General features: G+C 43.2%; 1 protein-coding gene across 3 annotated transcripts in view; it reads right to left on the reverse strand.

Annotated features, from left to right (window-relative positions):
- The window catches only part of svep1 (sushi, von Willebrand factor type A, EGF and pentraxin domain containing 1), a 96,424-nt gene that overhangs the window by 2,907 nt on the left and 78,034 nt on the right, over positions 1-15,483 (reverse strand). For 2 of the 3 annotated variants that reach the window (XM_007563657.2, XM_007563656.2), the window contains 17 exons: positions 15,347-15,476; positions 15,088-15,258; positions 13,868-14,041; positions 13,648-13,767; positions 13,315-13,515; positions 11,362-11,446; positions 11,064-11,255; positions 10,803-10,970; positions 9,605-10,277; positions 6,800-9,513; positions 6,386-6,620; positions 6,084-6,239; positions 4,975-5,038; positions 4,240-4,416; positions 3,955-4,131; positions 2,382-2,564; positions 889-1,059 (listed from right to left, as the gene is read on the reverse strand). In XM_007563657.2, coding sequence (XP_007563719.1) covers positions 889-1,059; positions 2,382-2,564; positions 3,955-4,131; positions 4,240-4,416; positions 4,975-5,038; positions 6,084-6,239; positions 6,386-6,620; positions 6,800-9,513; positions 9,605-10,277; positions 10,803-10,970; positions 11,064-11,255; positions 11,362-11,446; positions 13,315-13,515; positions 13,648-13,767; positions 13,868-14,041; positions 15,088-15,258; positions 15,347-15,476 — 5,791 coding nt within the window. The remainder of the gene's footprint in view (positions 1-888; positions 1,060-2,381; positions 2,565-3,954; positions 4,132-4,239; positions 4,417-4,974; positions 5,039-6,083; positions 6,240-6,385; positions 6,621-6,799; positions 9,514-9,604; positions 10,278-10,802; positions 10,971-11,063; positions 11,256-11,361; positions 11,447-13,314; positions 13,516-13,647; positions 13,768-13,867; positions 14,042-15,087; positions 15,259-15,346; positions 15,477-15,483) is intronic. The other variant, XM_007563658.2, reaches the window with a different exon arrangement.

Below are 15,483 nucleotides of genomic sequence, written 5' to 3' on the forward strand. Positions count from 1 at the left end.
ATGGAGTGATAAATAGGTTCCATACTGCCTGAACAATTATTTCTATAAAATTTGATTATTTTCCACTTATATTTACCAATTTTATTTTTCTCTGTGCCCACATATACAGATACTACTAAATATGAGACGACAAAAATAAATAAAAATCTAAATTACTATTTATGGTTTCAAATTCACCTCCTTGAGGTTTAGGCCAGTTTTAGAACAGAGCAAATATTGTTGCATCCTTTCCTCTACTTACACTGTAGAGCTGATCAACTTTTTTCTTTTAAATAAAAGGATTCAAGGATTTTTATCGTCGTACCATTTCGCATTTCGCTTGATTGAGGTACGAAATTCAAACTCAGGTCCCAGACAGAAGTTTAATAAATAAATAATCGAGTACTCAACGCTGTAAATGTGTGTGTAAGTAAATACATAAAAAGTAAAAGAGTGATTTAGAAACTAAATTTCCAGTTTTGCATGCTGTTTAGAGAAATTATCATTTTTCTTTTTAATTTCAAAGGTTTTTTTCACTGTGAAAAATGTTTTATGTTTTTTAAGTAATGTTTTACTTAAAAGCGAAGTAAATCAATCATGAAATAAACTAATATTCTAAAAGTAATACAAATAAAGTTATACAAATAAATAACCTAAATCTTCCACTATGTTGTCCAGGTTGTTTTGATCGTAGCTGAATCCAGGCTACAGGTTCACTTCTAAAGAGGCAGCCAGCTACGTTTCTAGTTTTTAACCCTTTCCAGAATCCCACACCCTCGCTTACATGCAGAGAGGAAACATCGAAAAGACCTGCAGCAGAGAAGCGGTGGTTTGGTTCGGTTAGTAAAGAGCTGCAGTGAGTTATATGCTGTTCAGACAGGAGGAGAAACCCTCCACTCGTCTCTCTACCTCTGCACGTGGGAGGGGGCGTCCAGGTGCCGTTTTCCTGACACCTGCTCCTGTCAGCGCCCTCCATGGTGTAGCCGCTGAAACATGAGTACACCGCCACGTCCCCGAACTGGAACACCGCCCCCCGCACCAACCCGTTGGCCACATGGAGTGGGGGGCCACAGGACACCCCTGGACAACAGCCACCAGTTACTCACTAAGGTATTTTTTTATGTTCTCTCAGTTTTCAACACGCCAAGGGCGTTGCGTTGCAAATATGAAATCCTGCAATACAACACAATGATGCTGTTAAATATTTGTGTTACGTGCGATTACAGCTAACTGGCCCCCGCGTGATCGCGTGAAGCAAATTGTGCACAAAACAGAAAAAAAGATTTGTGATGATTATTTTTTTGGAATCATTTGCATTTGATTTTCATGCAACGTGTCTAAACGCTACAAACATTTGATGTGGCTCACTTCTGTGGCTCAGTTGTAGCCGTCTCTGACCGTTCGGTTTGGACCAAAAGGGACACTGATGGCCTCATGCATACAGGAGAATAAAGGTCATGCAAATGCATGCAAGGATTCATAGCAACATCGGCTGAGCTCTGTATTCAGGCAAAGGTTGCCATGGAGGGGGCCTGTGATCATTTCAGCCAGCAGAACAAAGAAGCAGAGCCTGATGCAGCATCGTTTGTTTTGATTAAGAAAATGAAAAGAGGGAAAGAAGAGGCAGCTTAACAAACCGGCGACATGACAGAGGAGCCGTGAAGGGAGGAGAAGCAGCTGGTGCGAGGTGAGAGCATGCAGTGGTGTGCACAGAAGTATGTCTGCTGTTCACTTTATTATCATCGACAACATGTTCCGTCAACACCATGACCTGGTTTCCATGCTCACCATAAAAAAAGCAACATTGCTACTGATGTTTCAGGGAAAGGTTAATGTAAAACATGTAAAACATTTCTCAAATTTCAACCTAAAGTGTTAATTTAATTTCACCTTTATTTGTGCAGGTTAAATAGGGACCAGATTCAGATCAGAATACAAAAGCCAAATAAAAAAAGTGGGAGTGAATAATCCATGTAAACAAGAAGAATAGAACAGATATGATTATTCACAATTAAACAATCTGATACATTCAAAACAACTGACAAGGTGACAGTTTTGTTTACTGTGGATGATTTTCACTTCAGCCAATTTGTCAGCTAGTAAAAGACGACATTAAATGTTAATATTAGTGTTTGATAAGACGGCCAGGCTGTTAACTCTGTTTGTAAAATATATTCATAATGTAATAAGAGGAAGACGCTACTTGTTGGATTTCCACGTTTTAACTTTGCCTCAGTTTTAAAACCATCTGGCGGTTCTGTCTAATGTCAACAAGGCGAGAATTTCTGCAGATTTTTGTCATGACTGAAATATCAAGCAACTATTACAGTAAAAGTAAAAAACTAAATGAGTACAAGTCTGTCTAAATGTCTGAATCTCTTGGGTGGGATGGTGCGACCTACTTTCACAAACTGAACTGAGGGGGGTCCAGGTCTGGTCTGGCCTGCAGGTGATGGTGCCGCTGCCTTTCACCTGCTGCCCCTTGGGGCAGGAAGCACGGATTGACTGCCCGACATGAAACTCCGGCTGGGATCCGTCGCCGTTGGTGTGTTTGATCCACCAAGGGGGAGGCGGGCAGGACTTCGCTGTGAGGGACAAACACGAAAAGATTTTTAAGCTATTTACCTCAAAAACAGAAATTTCTAGATTTTTATTAAGCTTTCCACATTATATTTTACTGTTGCTAAAAGCCAAAAAGGAAGATGAATAGCAAACTTAAAATCACTGTTGCGTACATAAATATCCACTTCAAAACAAAAGGTCTCAAACTTATAAACTTATACACATTCCTATCAAATCCAAGTTTTTTTGTTTTGTTTTTTACCAGTTCTCACAAAACATTTTTCTCTTTTAATCCGATACAATGTATCTGAAGAACAAATCTGACAGAGGAAAATCTGTAAAAATAAATCAACTTCAATAACCTGCACAAAAAATAGTAAGCTAAACTGCTAACTGACACTTTCTTGAAGATTCATTTGATTTATTTACAGGCCAAATCCGGAGTTGCTGTTATTTTTCTACTCAGCTTTGCTGAAGTTCTCCAAATCCATTAGATTGTGTGGAGATAACTAGTTCACAGATCTCTCCAGGTGATGCCCTTGACTCTATTTCTAAAATTTGACAATTGTTTTTGGTGAAATCATTATGATGTTGATGTAAAAGTGTGCTCAAACAAAACCCCTCTTCATCTTCAACTTCGTAGTCTATCAAGTCTATCTACCGAGACAAAAAGTCTTTATTCCATCTAAAGAAAATGACAAAACCATCACACGTTTCACTCTGTGGACGGTTTTCTTTCTGGAATTGTGGCTCGGAAGTTCAAGTTTTATTTCAATGAACCAGAACACACTGCTTAGAAAACGTGATCAGATGTTTTCTTTGGAGGAATCTAATCATCTTCATCTGAAGAGAACGGGTCGTTTTCTACATTGTTTCATGTAGCGAACAAACTGTACATGTCAGAACTTCCTGCAGCTTCTTCGGTGTTGCTATTTCAACCCGAAATATCCTTCCTGACCAGTTTCTGTCTTCTTTTCCATGAGGAGAGGAGAAACATGTTTTTCTATTCATCTTATTTGCAGGTTCACTCAGTCGAGTTTGAAATCAGGAAACATGAAAGCAAATTTGATGGTTTTGGCTGAATAAAGCATTTGTGTAAGGGTGTCCGCACACGCAAAAGGTTAATTTTCATATTCCCAGCCCTCATTAGACGTTTAAATGGTTAACTAGCTTCTTTTTTTTAGACCACAAAAACCTGGCATTTTATTCAATTATGGATCAGGAAACTTTTTATTTCTACTGGAATCTGTCTCAATATCAGCTGCAGTGGATTTGCTGATTTGTTCAAGGAACGGCCCCCCCAAAAAAAGTAAGTATCACAATTATGACCGACGCTAGCAGCCAAGAAAATAATTTTGTAAAAAACATTGCTTTCCTTTTGTGTGCGAACGTGTTGAGAAAATTATTTCCCACCTTGACAGATGGGGAAAGTTGAACTCCAAGTGTTTCCTCCCATGCACATCACCAGGCCGTCTCCCACCAGGCTGTAGCCGCGATCACACAGGAACTCCAAAGCGCGTCCAGAGCTCAGGTTGTGCTCCTGCACTCTACCGTGAAGCACCTGTTTGGGACTGTCGCAACCTCTGACCTCTTGGTTGACGGCGACGGGAATTACAAGTGTAATGAAAAAGAAGAAAAGAAAAGGTTAGGATTTTGATAGTGAGCCACGTATTAAAACTCAAAGCTCGCCCTCCGTACCTGCACACGTAGGCGGCGGCATGCTCCAGGTGCCGTTAGCCAGACAGGTGAGAGTCTTCAGGCCGTCGAGCTGCAGCCCCTCATCGCAAACGTAAGTGACGTTTTGCAGATTAGCTCCTCCTGTTTGGATCTGAGCATTTTTCACAAAAGGTGGAGGCCCACAGGAACCTGCTGAGGCTGCAGACACGCAAGAACAGATGTCAAAGGTCGTGGTGGGGACTCGAAATTATTCACATATTTCATTATTGAGAGGTCGTTTTAAACACATCACCGTAGCAACAAAACATCGAGTTTTAGAGCGCGGTGCAGCTTTCCTAAAAACACAACTCCAATATGTTTATCTCTTTTTTTCTCATTTATCTTTTGCGCAAAACTGTTGCAGTAATTGTGGCATTTATGACAGCAGTTAAGGATGAGTTGAGTAACATATTGTCTAGTTATAATTACTTTTTTGAACTCCGGTGTAATTTAAGACAACCGTTTATATTTATACTGTTCCCATTTTAACTCTGCTCACTGCTCAGACCAGTTGACGTAAAATACGACATAGTAACTAAATATACTCTGGCAGATCCTTTTTATTGGAGAAATGTAAAAATATTTCCTCACAGGTGAGCATGTGTAGGGTACAGAAAAGTACTTGCACTGTCTGTTGATGCTTTGAAACAACGATGTGAAATAGTGAAATGGTGACCTGCACTTTTCCAAATATCGTCTATTTGCACATAGACTCACCAGCACACACTGGCTGCGCGCCACTCCACGTTCCGTCTCCTTGGCACGTCTGGATATTGTCTCCCTGAGATAAAAAGGCGAAACAGAAAAACAGAGCAAGCTGATCTCCATGTTTCAAATCCACTGTGTTTGTATCCTGAGACCCACCTTTGCTCCAGACCAGAGAAAACAACCAGGTTCACCAGGAAGTTGAACTAAATTCATGGAACCAGCAACTAGCAAAACGAGCTAGTTTTGCTTTGAACCTGCTGAACTTTAGACAAAAACAATAAAGTTTTCCCCTTAATAACAGTGAGATTGGTTAGGGAGGGAATGCCACGAACAAATATCCCCAGGTGGTTTTAATAAACCCCGTTAAAAATTTTATGCAACTCTCAAATCCAAAACCACTTAGAAGGATAAAGAGTTTCTAAACTGTGGCTGTTTAACAGTGTTTATAAAGTAAATACTTGGTATTAAAACATTTGTGGGAATAATGAGACACTTAATGTCAGAATTTTGAAATGAAGACACATTGCAATGTCTACCTGTACTGTGGTTCTATAGAGAGCAGTAATTTAACAGAAGGAAGCTCAAACATTTGCTAGCTGAGACGTTTTTAGTCATGAAATGTAAGTATTTTAAACACAAATAAAGCGATACCAATAGATGGACCGTGTTTTAGTACTAGAACATGTTTGAAGGGAAAACTGATCAGCCTGGACATGCAGGATATCTCTGTCAGGAAAAAGAGTCAGCTCTTCCTGCCCCACTCTAACAGCTGAGGGTAAATCATGTGACTCTCTGTAATCTGATTCTTTCCCAATAACTCTGAGTGTGCAGCTGGTTAATGGTCTGACACAGCATTTTAAAAGTAGTGCTGGACCTGTGTACGCCAATGAAATCATTCAAATTCTATAGTTATTTGGATCAAATGTTGAAATGAAAGACACATATTTTTATGTTTTTATTTACTATTCCTATTTTCATGGTAGCAGGAGCATGGCAGGTTTTCTTAGGAGAAATTTGTTTTTCTAAATTAGATATAAATTTCTGCCTCTCTTTTTTTTTTTTCTTTTGATCTTTCCAGTTGTTGGGGCTTAAAAAGTGAACTTTGGTCTGATAATCACCTTCAGATCAAAGCCAGGCAGGCAGGAGTACAGCACAAAGTCTCCATAGGTGTAGCTGTCGCCCTCCATGACACCGTGAAGAAGAGGAGACGGTTTCTCACACATCACCACCTCGCAGGAAACCGTGATGATGCTCGGAGACCAGCTTCCTCCCATCTAACCACAAAATTAATTGATTAATTGATGGAAAGAATGGTTACATCACCATATAACCGTCTTCAAAAATACACAAATTTAAATGTATGTTATGCTATTTGAAGCTGCAATTTGGCTTTTAACTAGGAAGAAAAACCCATCACTACCTGACACTCTGCTAGTGCTGACCCCTGCAGGTAGAAGCCGGTGGGACATGAGAGGGTGATTGTGCCGCCAACAGGAGTGAGGTCTCTCCCATTGATTTGCAGGTGGGGGATGGAGATGTTGGTGGGTAGCAGACAAGGGGCAGGAAGGCACTGAATGCTGTGTTTGGACCAGGTGCCGTCACTCTGACAGGAAAGAGAGGCTCTACTTGTTGCCAATTTGTATCCATCCTCACATCTGGAGAGCAGGAAACATGAAATAAAGAATATGTCTGACGTCAATTGGAAAATCAGAGGTGAGACGGTTATCTGCTAGGAGTGTGACGAAACGTCTGGCTCATAAAACAAGACAATGTTGTTTTGATGAGCATGACAAAAGATTTTAATACATATTGCAGAAGTAGGGTGAGTATTAACCTGTATGTGACCTGGTTGGGGAAGGTGAAGACGTCTCCCACCACTTGACCATGGGCTACCACAGGCGGTTTTCCACAGTTCACAGGCTCACAGCGGATTCTGGGTTCCCCCCATCTGCCATCTCTTCCACAGGAGAGGAGCGAGGATCCTTTCAGCAGGTAGCCAGGGCGACACATGTAGGTGACCGTTTCTGGAAAGGCAGTTGTGCCGCCCTGTAGTACTGCATTGGGAACTACGGGCGGGGCAACGCTGCATCTCCCCCTGCCACACACTGGCACCCCGGGGCTCCACACGCCTCCCTTCTCGCACACTGCCTCAGAGGGACCCAGCAGTTTGTAGCCCTGATCACAGCTGAACTGAACTCGGTCTCCGCAGGCTCGGCCAGGGCTTGTGACCGTCCCAAACCGAACCTCAGGCGGGGAACAGGCACAAGGTTGGCACTGGGGAACAGAGCCCACCCAGAGTCCCTGAGCTGAGCATCGCAGGACGGGATCGCCGACTACCTCATATCCTTCGAAACAGACGTACTCCACCACGTTGTTGTAGTTGAACCCTGAGCCGTTCACAAAGCCGTGACTGATGTCCTCGGGTGGGTCGCAGCTAATGATGTCACAACGCGGTGGGGGTTTGTCCCACAGTCCATCTGACTGACAAACAACTGTGGGATCTCCAGTAAGCTTGTATCCTTCATCACATTCATACTTCAGTTTGCTGTTGAAACCAGTTTCTGACCCTACCACGCGGCCGTCGGGTATAGGAGCCGGCCTCCCACAACGAGCTGGAACACAGGAACGGGACGCCTGGCTCCAAGTACCATCAGCCTGGCAAACACTTTTAGATGTTCCTTTTAAGATAAAACCAGGCTGACACCTCAGTTCAATTTCCTTATTATAGGTGTACTCTTTCCCTTGGACAGTGAGGTCACTAGGTACTGTTGGGGGACCGCAGGACACTGGCTCACAGCGTGGCATTTGACCGTTCCAGTTTCCATCTGCCTGACAGGCGATGGTGTCCGTCCCCTTTAGGACAAATCCAGGATTACACTCGAAGTGCAGAACTTCAGGGTACACAAAATCCCTCCCATGAGTCAAACAGTTAGCAACAGCACCGGGATCGCCACAGGATACAGGTCGACACACTGGCTCGTCACCGGTCCAAAGTCGACCAGACACACACTGTCTTACAGGCTCTCCCACCAGCTCATAACCTTCCTCACAAGAGTAGCTGACCACACTGCCAACAGGAGCAGAAGTCACATTTATGGAGCCATGATGTGGACTGGGTGGTAATTCGCACTCTGTCGGGACACACGATGGGGCCGTTCCGTTCCAGCCCCCATCTTCCCGACACACCAGCCTGGTGTGGCGGCTGATGTTGTAACCTCGATGACAGCGATACTCAATCAGTGTCCCATGAAGAAAGTTCAAGTCCAAGAGGGAAGCTGGAACGGTGTCTTTTGGAGCAGTGTCCGACTCAGTCACCCTGACATAGTCTCCAAAGTCAATGTGAGGAGGGAGTCCGCAGTCAGAGGGTACACACATAGGAACAGAACTAGACCAGCCTGTCTCCTCACAGGTTAGATGATCCTGGCCAACGAGCTGGAACCCTGGGAAACAGCTGTAGAAAATAGTTACGCCGAAACTGTGATCCTGACCCTCCACAAAGCCATTTTCGATTGGTTGGGGAAGAGTGCAGGATATCTGCGTGCATACAGGGGGCTCTGAGTCCCACTCCCCATCAGCCAAGCACTTCAGAGTCTCTGGGCCTCGGAGCCGGAAACCACGGTGGCAGGAGTAGGTGGCGCTGTGACCATACTGGAGCTTTGTGTAAACCACTTTCCCACTGGCTATTTGTTTAGGGATGGAGCATTCTACAGGGCGACACGATGGAACCCCACCAATCCATGCACCTCTGTCTCCACAAAGAACAGTGGAGTCTCCCACTAAATTATATCCAGTCCTACAGCTATACAGAGCTTTACTGAGGTACATCAGACCCTGGACGTCAACAAATCCATTGGAAATCTCCACAGGCTGAGGACATTCAACAGGGATGCATTCTGGATATGGAGTACTCCACTGGGAGCTGGCTAGACAAGACACAGAGTCTTCTTTTCTGAAAGTAAAGCCTCCTATGCATGTGTAGGTGATCACTGAGCCGAAAGGGAAAGAATGAGAGGTATTGTTTGGAGCACCAAAAGTCACCTCAGGCGGAGGTCCACAAAACACCTCCTTGCACACCGGAAACGTGTCGTTCCACTCCTGAGATGGAGTGCATCGAAGAACGTTGGCGCCCTCCAGAATGTAGCCATCCTCACAGGACAACTCCACAGTTCCAGACTCAGAGTACAGGCTCTTCAGGACCAGGTGGCTCTCCTCTAGAGGTGGCTCTGGACACTTGACAGGAGAGCAGCGCGGAGGATTGGGCTGATCCCACTTTCCGTTCTTGAGGCAGGTGGAGATGGGATTCCCTCCAAGCTCATAGCCCTCGTCGCAGAAATATTCCACCTTGCTGCCCACACGGAAGGTGGAGCCCTTGTAGTGTCCGTGGATCACAGCAGGAGGAGGGTCGCAGGTCAAAAGGACACAGGTGGGTGGGTCGTTGTTGGACCACTGTCGGTTGGCCTGACAGACTCGCTCTGGCCCACCCACCAGTTTGTAGCCAGCATTACAGGCATAAGTCACCTTGTTATTGAAAGTGTATCGAGTTCTGACCTAAAAGAAAGGAAACACAAACATCCATAAAAATAGCAAACAAAAACGAATTCAAAAGTGTAGTCTGTATTTTTTTCTCTTTTGTACTAACATAGACGTATCCATTTAGCAGTACAGGCGGGGAGGAACAGGACACAGGAACACAAGTGGGCAGATTCCCTCCCCAATCTCCATTAGCCTTGCAAATCCTCCTCTTCTCCCCTCGAATCAGGTACCCCGTCTCACAGCTGTACGCCACCACTGCTCCAAAGCTGTAGTTTGTTCCTCTCACGTACCCTCGATCGATGCTCTCTGGTTTGGAGCACCTCACCGGCACGCAACCGATCTCAAACGGCGAAGGCTCCCACATCCCTCCTAACAAGCATCGGAGCGTGGCGGTGGTATTTAGCATGAAGCCCTCTTCACATTTGTAGCTCACTTCAGTGTTGCTGGCATATTTGGGTTTGTTGACTGAATCCAAAATCGCGTGGGAAACCTCAGGCGGGCGTAGGCAAAAGTTTGCGATGCAGCGAGGGGCCTCCGTGCCGTCAGGGGGCACCCACACTCCCTGAGCGTTGCACACCATCTTGGAGTTGTTGCTGGCCGTGTATCCATCTGTGCAGTAGTAGCTGGCCGTGTCTCCGAACAGCTTGTGGGTCTCGTGAGGCACAGCGTGGTCCACAGCAGGGGGTGGGCCACAAGAGCGAGGGACACACTGCAGAAAGCCTTCAGTCCATTGGCCAGTGGGGAGACATTCCCTGGTTTCTGGGCCAATCAGAGTGTACCTACAGAGCAGAGCATAAAGGAATGTATAGACTTATTTCTACTTACACTGCCTGAAGATCTGACCATTTTCTCATGTTTCAAGTTCATGCCATTGGATTTTTTTTGACAGACTAATTTTGAAGTAGAAAAAAAAATAAATAAAAAAATATATAAATATATTACAGTTAATACTTTGCAGAACTAACTTTTGCTGCATTTACAGATATTTTGTGGAATGTTTCTTTGAACTGAGAACATCAAATGGCTGCCAGTTTGATTTATAGGACAGCTTAGGCTCAGTCAGTCTGCATGGAAAGCATATGAAAAGATCCATGAGAAGATTACAGATTCTTTGTATTGTTGTCGAGACTTTGACTAGGCCATTCTAATGCAAGAATATGTACTTTGTTTTGCTCTTAAGTGTAGATTAAAGCAAATAACACAGTGAAGAGTCTAAATCACTCCATTGTAGCTCTGGTTAATGTAAATTCAGTCATTTTTTGAGCTAATTAAGTTTTGATTTGATGTAGTAGATCCACGTTTACCCTTCTTTGCAGATGTAATGAACTTTATTTCCCACTTCATAGTTTTCTCCAACAATCACTGCGTCTTTAAGTGCCGGCGGCTCGTTGCACAGGATGCTCACACAGCGAGGAATGGGCCGGCTCCACTCGCCTGTCGCTTCACAAACCACTTCCATGGAGCCCTGTGGTCTTTGCAACAACATAGTACTTAGTATGGACACTTGTTTAACGAGGTAATTTACTGCAGTAAAAGAGACGTCGTCATCTGTAATTCATCCATACCTGTATCCCTCAACACAGGAGTATTTAACAGTAGAGAGGTAGGTGTTTGTGTCGAGGACATAGCTTGCATGCTCCACAGGTGGCGGCCCCCCGCAGGTCACCGGGTAACAGATAGGTGGCGCCCCGCTCCACCTCAGAGTCGAGAGACAGTGGAACTCGTAGGGCATCTGAGGCAGGAAGCCGTTTTTACAGCTGAGGGGCAACAAACGACAAAATTATTTTTAATTTCTGCAAAATTTAACACCTTTTGTTGGATTAATGTTTGTCACAGTGACACGCAGTACGATGCACGTGGTACCTGAAAGTCACCTTGCTTCCAAATGTAAAGTTGTTTCCTGTCATGACAGAGTTTTCAGGGATGCTTGGAGTTGGGCAGGAGAGAGCTGCAGAGAGAAGATGGGGAAATTATTAATACCTGCTTGTTTTTATGCTTTCATAATTGCAACTTTTATGTTAAGATATCTGAGCCTCGCAGAATCAATTTTTCATTAGATTAGTCGTCTCCAAGACGCCTTGCATCATTTATGCACCGCAACATTTTCCATTTACTGTAAACATCTTAAAGAGACGAGCTGCTTCAATTCAGGGTGGAGCTCAAAAAGCAAAACTGGCTCACTGTAACATTTGTTTCCTCTCATAAACATGGCTCTAACGTGCCTAGTCACAAATAGAAACGTTGTTTGTTTAATATTATTATTCAAAGATAAAAAAAAAAACCCCCAGCAGCAATTATAAAATTATTGCATTTTCCACATGATATAAGTGTTGATGCTAATGTAATGTGAGGCAGTCAAAACCATTTGTTGTGTGTAATATGTGCTTTTAAAAGAAAAGCCATGGTCAGCATGGCAGTAAAAAGACTAAATGGGCCGAATACGTCAGACAGGCACTTCCTGTGAGTAACGCCGTGACGTCGAGCCAAGATGGAGACGCTGCAGTGGCCGGGAAAGAGGACAGGAAGAGAGCTGATATGCAATCCACCATTCTTGCAACTCAAATAACAGACGGCGAAACTGTCGCTGCGTATCTGTAATATCACAATAAATCTAAAAATATCTTTCTATATCCTGAAGTATGTCACATATCCAATTTCCACACAGTCACAACTGTATACTGTAGTCTTGACAGAACTGTATAACTCAATGCAATTATCAAATTTAAGTACACATGGAAGCCTGACTTCCATGTGTACTTGGATGTGCCTTTTACAGTTTTACAACTGAGAAAGGCACTGAAACAGAACAACTGCATTTAAATTTAAAAGATCAAAAATCAGCGTTAAAATGTGAAGAAAACTCAAATTTGAATCCACAACAAACCTGCTGCATGTGAGTCAGTGCAGAAAACAAAATAAAGGGAGATTATGTTTGGATTTTATTACTACTACTTAATTTGAGGCTTTGATCTAAAATCTGTGTCTGTGTCTAGAAGACATAATTTGCAAGTGAAACCACATACTTGTACTCTAAAATATTCAGTAATTTTCAGTTCCCCATTGTTATGGGACATAATAAAAGCGCATTGTTGTTCCCAGAGCAGATTTTCTGTAAAGACAATAGATGTACTGCAGCGTGAGATCACAGCCAAGAGCCTCATTTTTTTCCACTCATTGCTGTACTAGCAATGGCAAATATTCCTGCTTGAATGAGTTCATTGTTTCTCTTTCATTTTATGAGATACTGATACATCCATGAGCTTCACAAAGTGAGATTTTCCAAGGAGGAAATGGCTCCCCTCTCGTGGTATGAAAGTAAAATAGATATGAAACTATTTAACTGAAAAACTTAGGTACAGTGAAGGACAAAATTATTCAGCAACCCTTGCAGATTTATATCAAAAGTTACTTTTCATTCAAGTCAAGCCCCATCAGTTCTCATTATGTTCTCAGGGAATATAATGGGGATTTCTCAAAAGATAAAACAATGTAGAACAAGCATTAATTTAAACTACAATTTGTATACCTTTCTTAATAATCTTTATAGGTATTACAGCCACCAAGCCCTTTATTTAACTGTTGATCAGTGATTTACTGGTTTCTCCTGGTATTTTTAATAAACAAACTCCACATTCATTATTAACCCTTTTCATCACCATAATCTTCAGTCCAATTCACTAATATTACTTCCGGTTAGAAGATACATGTTGGTAATAGCAAATCATATAATAATCTCAAGCTTAGGTACAGTGATAATGTTGACTTATTTGAAGTAATAGGAAAAATGTAAAAGGTTTAAAAACCTGCAGCTCTCACCTCTGCAGTAAGGGACAGGATGACTCCAGGTTCCTGACTCCAGGCAGAGGAGTCGTGAAGAGCCAATCAGTTCATAGCCGCTGTCGCAGCCAAACGCCACAGCGCTGCCCACCAGGAAGCTGCTGCTGCTGCTGCTGCTGCTGCTGCTGCCGTCTCTGTGACCAAACTCTGGAGACCCGGGGTTCTGGCACTTCACCGGCTCTGAAAACAGACAATCACAGGGTTTATGAATTTTTAATAAAGTTTTAAGCACGGCTCAACATTATCTCCTGATCTGCTGGCATCATAACTCATCCGCTAATATTAAGCACGGAAACCACGGCGTCGTCGTACCTGTGCAGTTCTTGCCGTCTCCGGTGTACGGGTGAATGCAGGCGCAGGAGTACGAGCCCTCCGTGTTCTGGCAGCTGGCGTGATCGTCGCAGTCAGACCCCACCGCACACTCGTCCACATCTGAACTCGACACGCATGTAGAGACGGGCAGAATGAGTGAGACATTTTGTCGTTTCGCCGTTTCACTGCCAGCGTCAGATGAGCGTCGCGTCTCTTTTACCCAGACAGGCGGGTGGATGTCCTCCCCACTGGCCGCTGTTGCTGCAGTGGACCTTGGCGTCGCCCAGCAGGTAAAAGCCGACGTTGCACTGGTAGACCACGGAGCTGCCCGCTTGGAAATCCAAACCCTGGTACAAGCCGTTCTCCAGTGGGCGAGGAGGTCCGCACGACACTCCTGCAACACACACAGAGAAAGAAATATACGGCGACGCGTAGGATTTCTGCTTCCAGCTAAGAATTTGCTACTGAATTCCAACAGCAAACATTAAAATTACTACGAATGTGTCTGGTTGGTTTTCTTTCCCATTTTAAAGAGTGGCTAAAATAAATGAACCTGTCAGTTGTGTTTTATTTTAGGAGGGACCAACAATGGTGGCACAGGTGACTTGAAACAAGAAAAAATTATTTTTTATAAATATTTTTGACCTTGTGGAGAAATTATTTACTCAGCTGGAAATCAAACATGATAAATTTCGTTTGTAATCTTATGTTATAATGTTACTCAAAAGAAAGAAAATACAAACAACAACAAATGAGTAAAATTTGGCACATGGTAATCTGGTAACAGCTGTGATAATCACAAAATCTGTGGAAGGATGGATGATTTAATATTTTACTGGAATTTAGTAAGTTCTACAGAATCAAAACCACTTCTTTTTCTAAGTGCTTTACTCATTTATTTTATGTTCTTTGCAATATAAAAATTATGAAACTTTAAACAATGTCAGTATTTACTGATCTGGATTCAGTTTTCCCTTTCAAAATGTCCATAGTTATCAAGTTATTATACATAACATACCAGTTGTTTAAATAACAGTTTTAAGCTGTGAAACACATATTATTGTGTTGGAATAAAAGTATTATTTGTTAACATGTTTTTTTATGAATAGCATTTTAACCTCAGTAGTCCACATTCACATGCTGTTTCTGACTTTTTATGTATTCATTCACTGCATTTGAGTATTTTTTTCAGTAAAAGGCCCAGAGATTATGAAAGTTATGAGCAAGACAACAACAATATAATGATGGGATTATGTGAGCAAATGAAAGAGTTTTAAAACCAACAAAGAGTGTAATCAAAGCGTGAAATTAAAAAATTGACGTGTTAATATATTTACTAGGTTTAATGTCTTAAGCTCCGTATATCATTTGTGCATTTTTCTAGCTTTTCCAGTCTTAAATTAGCCGTTTGCAATCAGAAGCAGAGGTTTTGGGCCTTACTTTCACAGCTCGGAAGCGGGTGGCTCCACTCCCCTTTGTTCTGACACTGCAGCACCGGCTCCCCCACCAGGTAAAAGCCAGGATCACAGGACAGGTGCACCTGAGCACCGGGGCTCACCTCCACGCTGGAAGCATGCAGGTGGGACACGGCGCTTTCCAACTTAGGGCAGTCTGCAGAAACAGAAACCCGCTGTACTTCACCACCAGGCTTAATGAAGCTCTCCTACTGTCCTGCAAGTTCTTGATAAATCTCTCCTACCAGCACAGAAAATACTGTTGAGGTTAACTTTGACTCGGCCTGCCACACCACTGAGAAAGTCGGGCCAAGCCAGGACGTTTCCTCTGTGGGTCACATGGGAAGCTGGACAGCTGCTGGCCAGAACCTTGATCTGTTTG

Source organism: Poecilia formosa, unplaced genomic scaffold (genome assembly GCF_000485575.1).
Source record: "Poecilia formosa unplaced genomic scaffold, Poecilia_formosa-5.1.2 Scaffold149, whole genome shotgun sequence".
In the NCBI taxonomy this organism is placed as follows: domain Eukaryota; kingdom Metazoa; phylum Chordata; class Actinopteri; order Cyprinodontiformes; family Poeciliidae; genus Poecilia; species Poecilia formosa.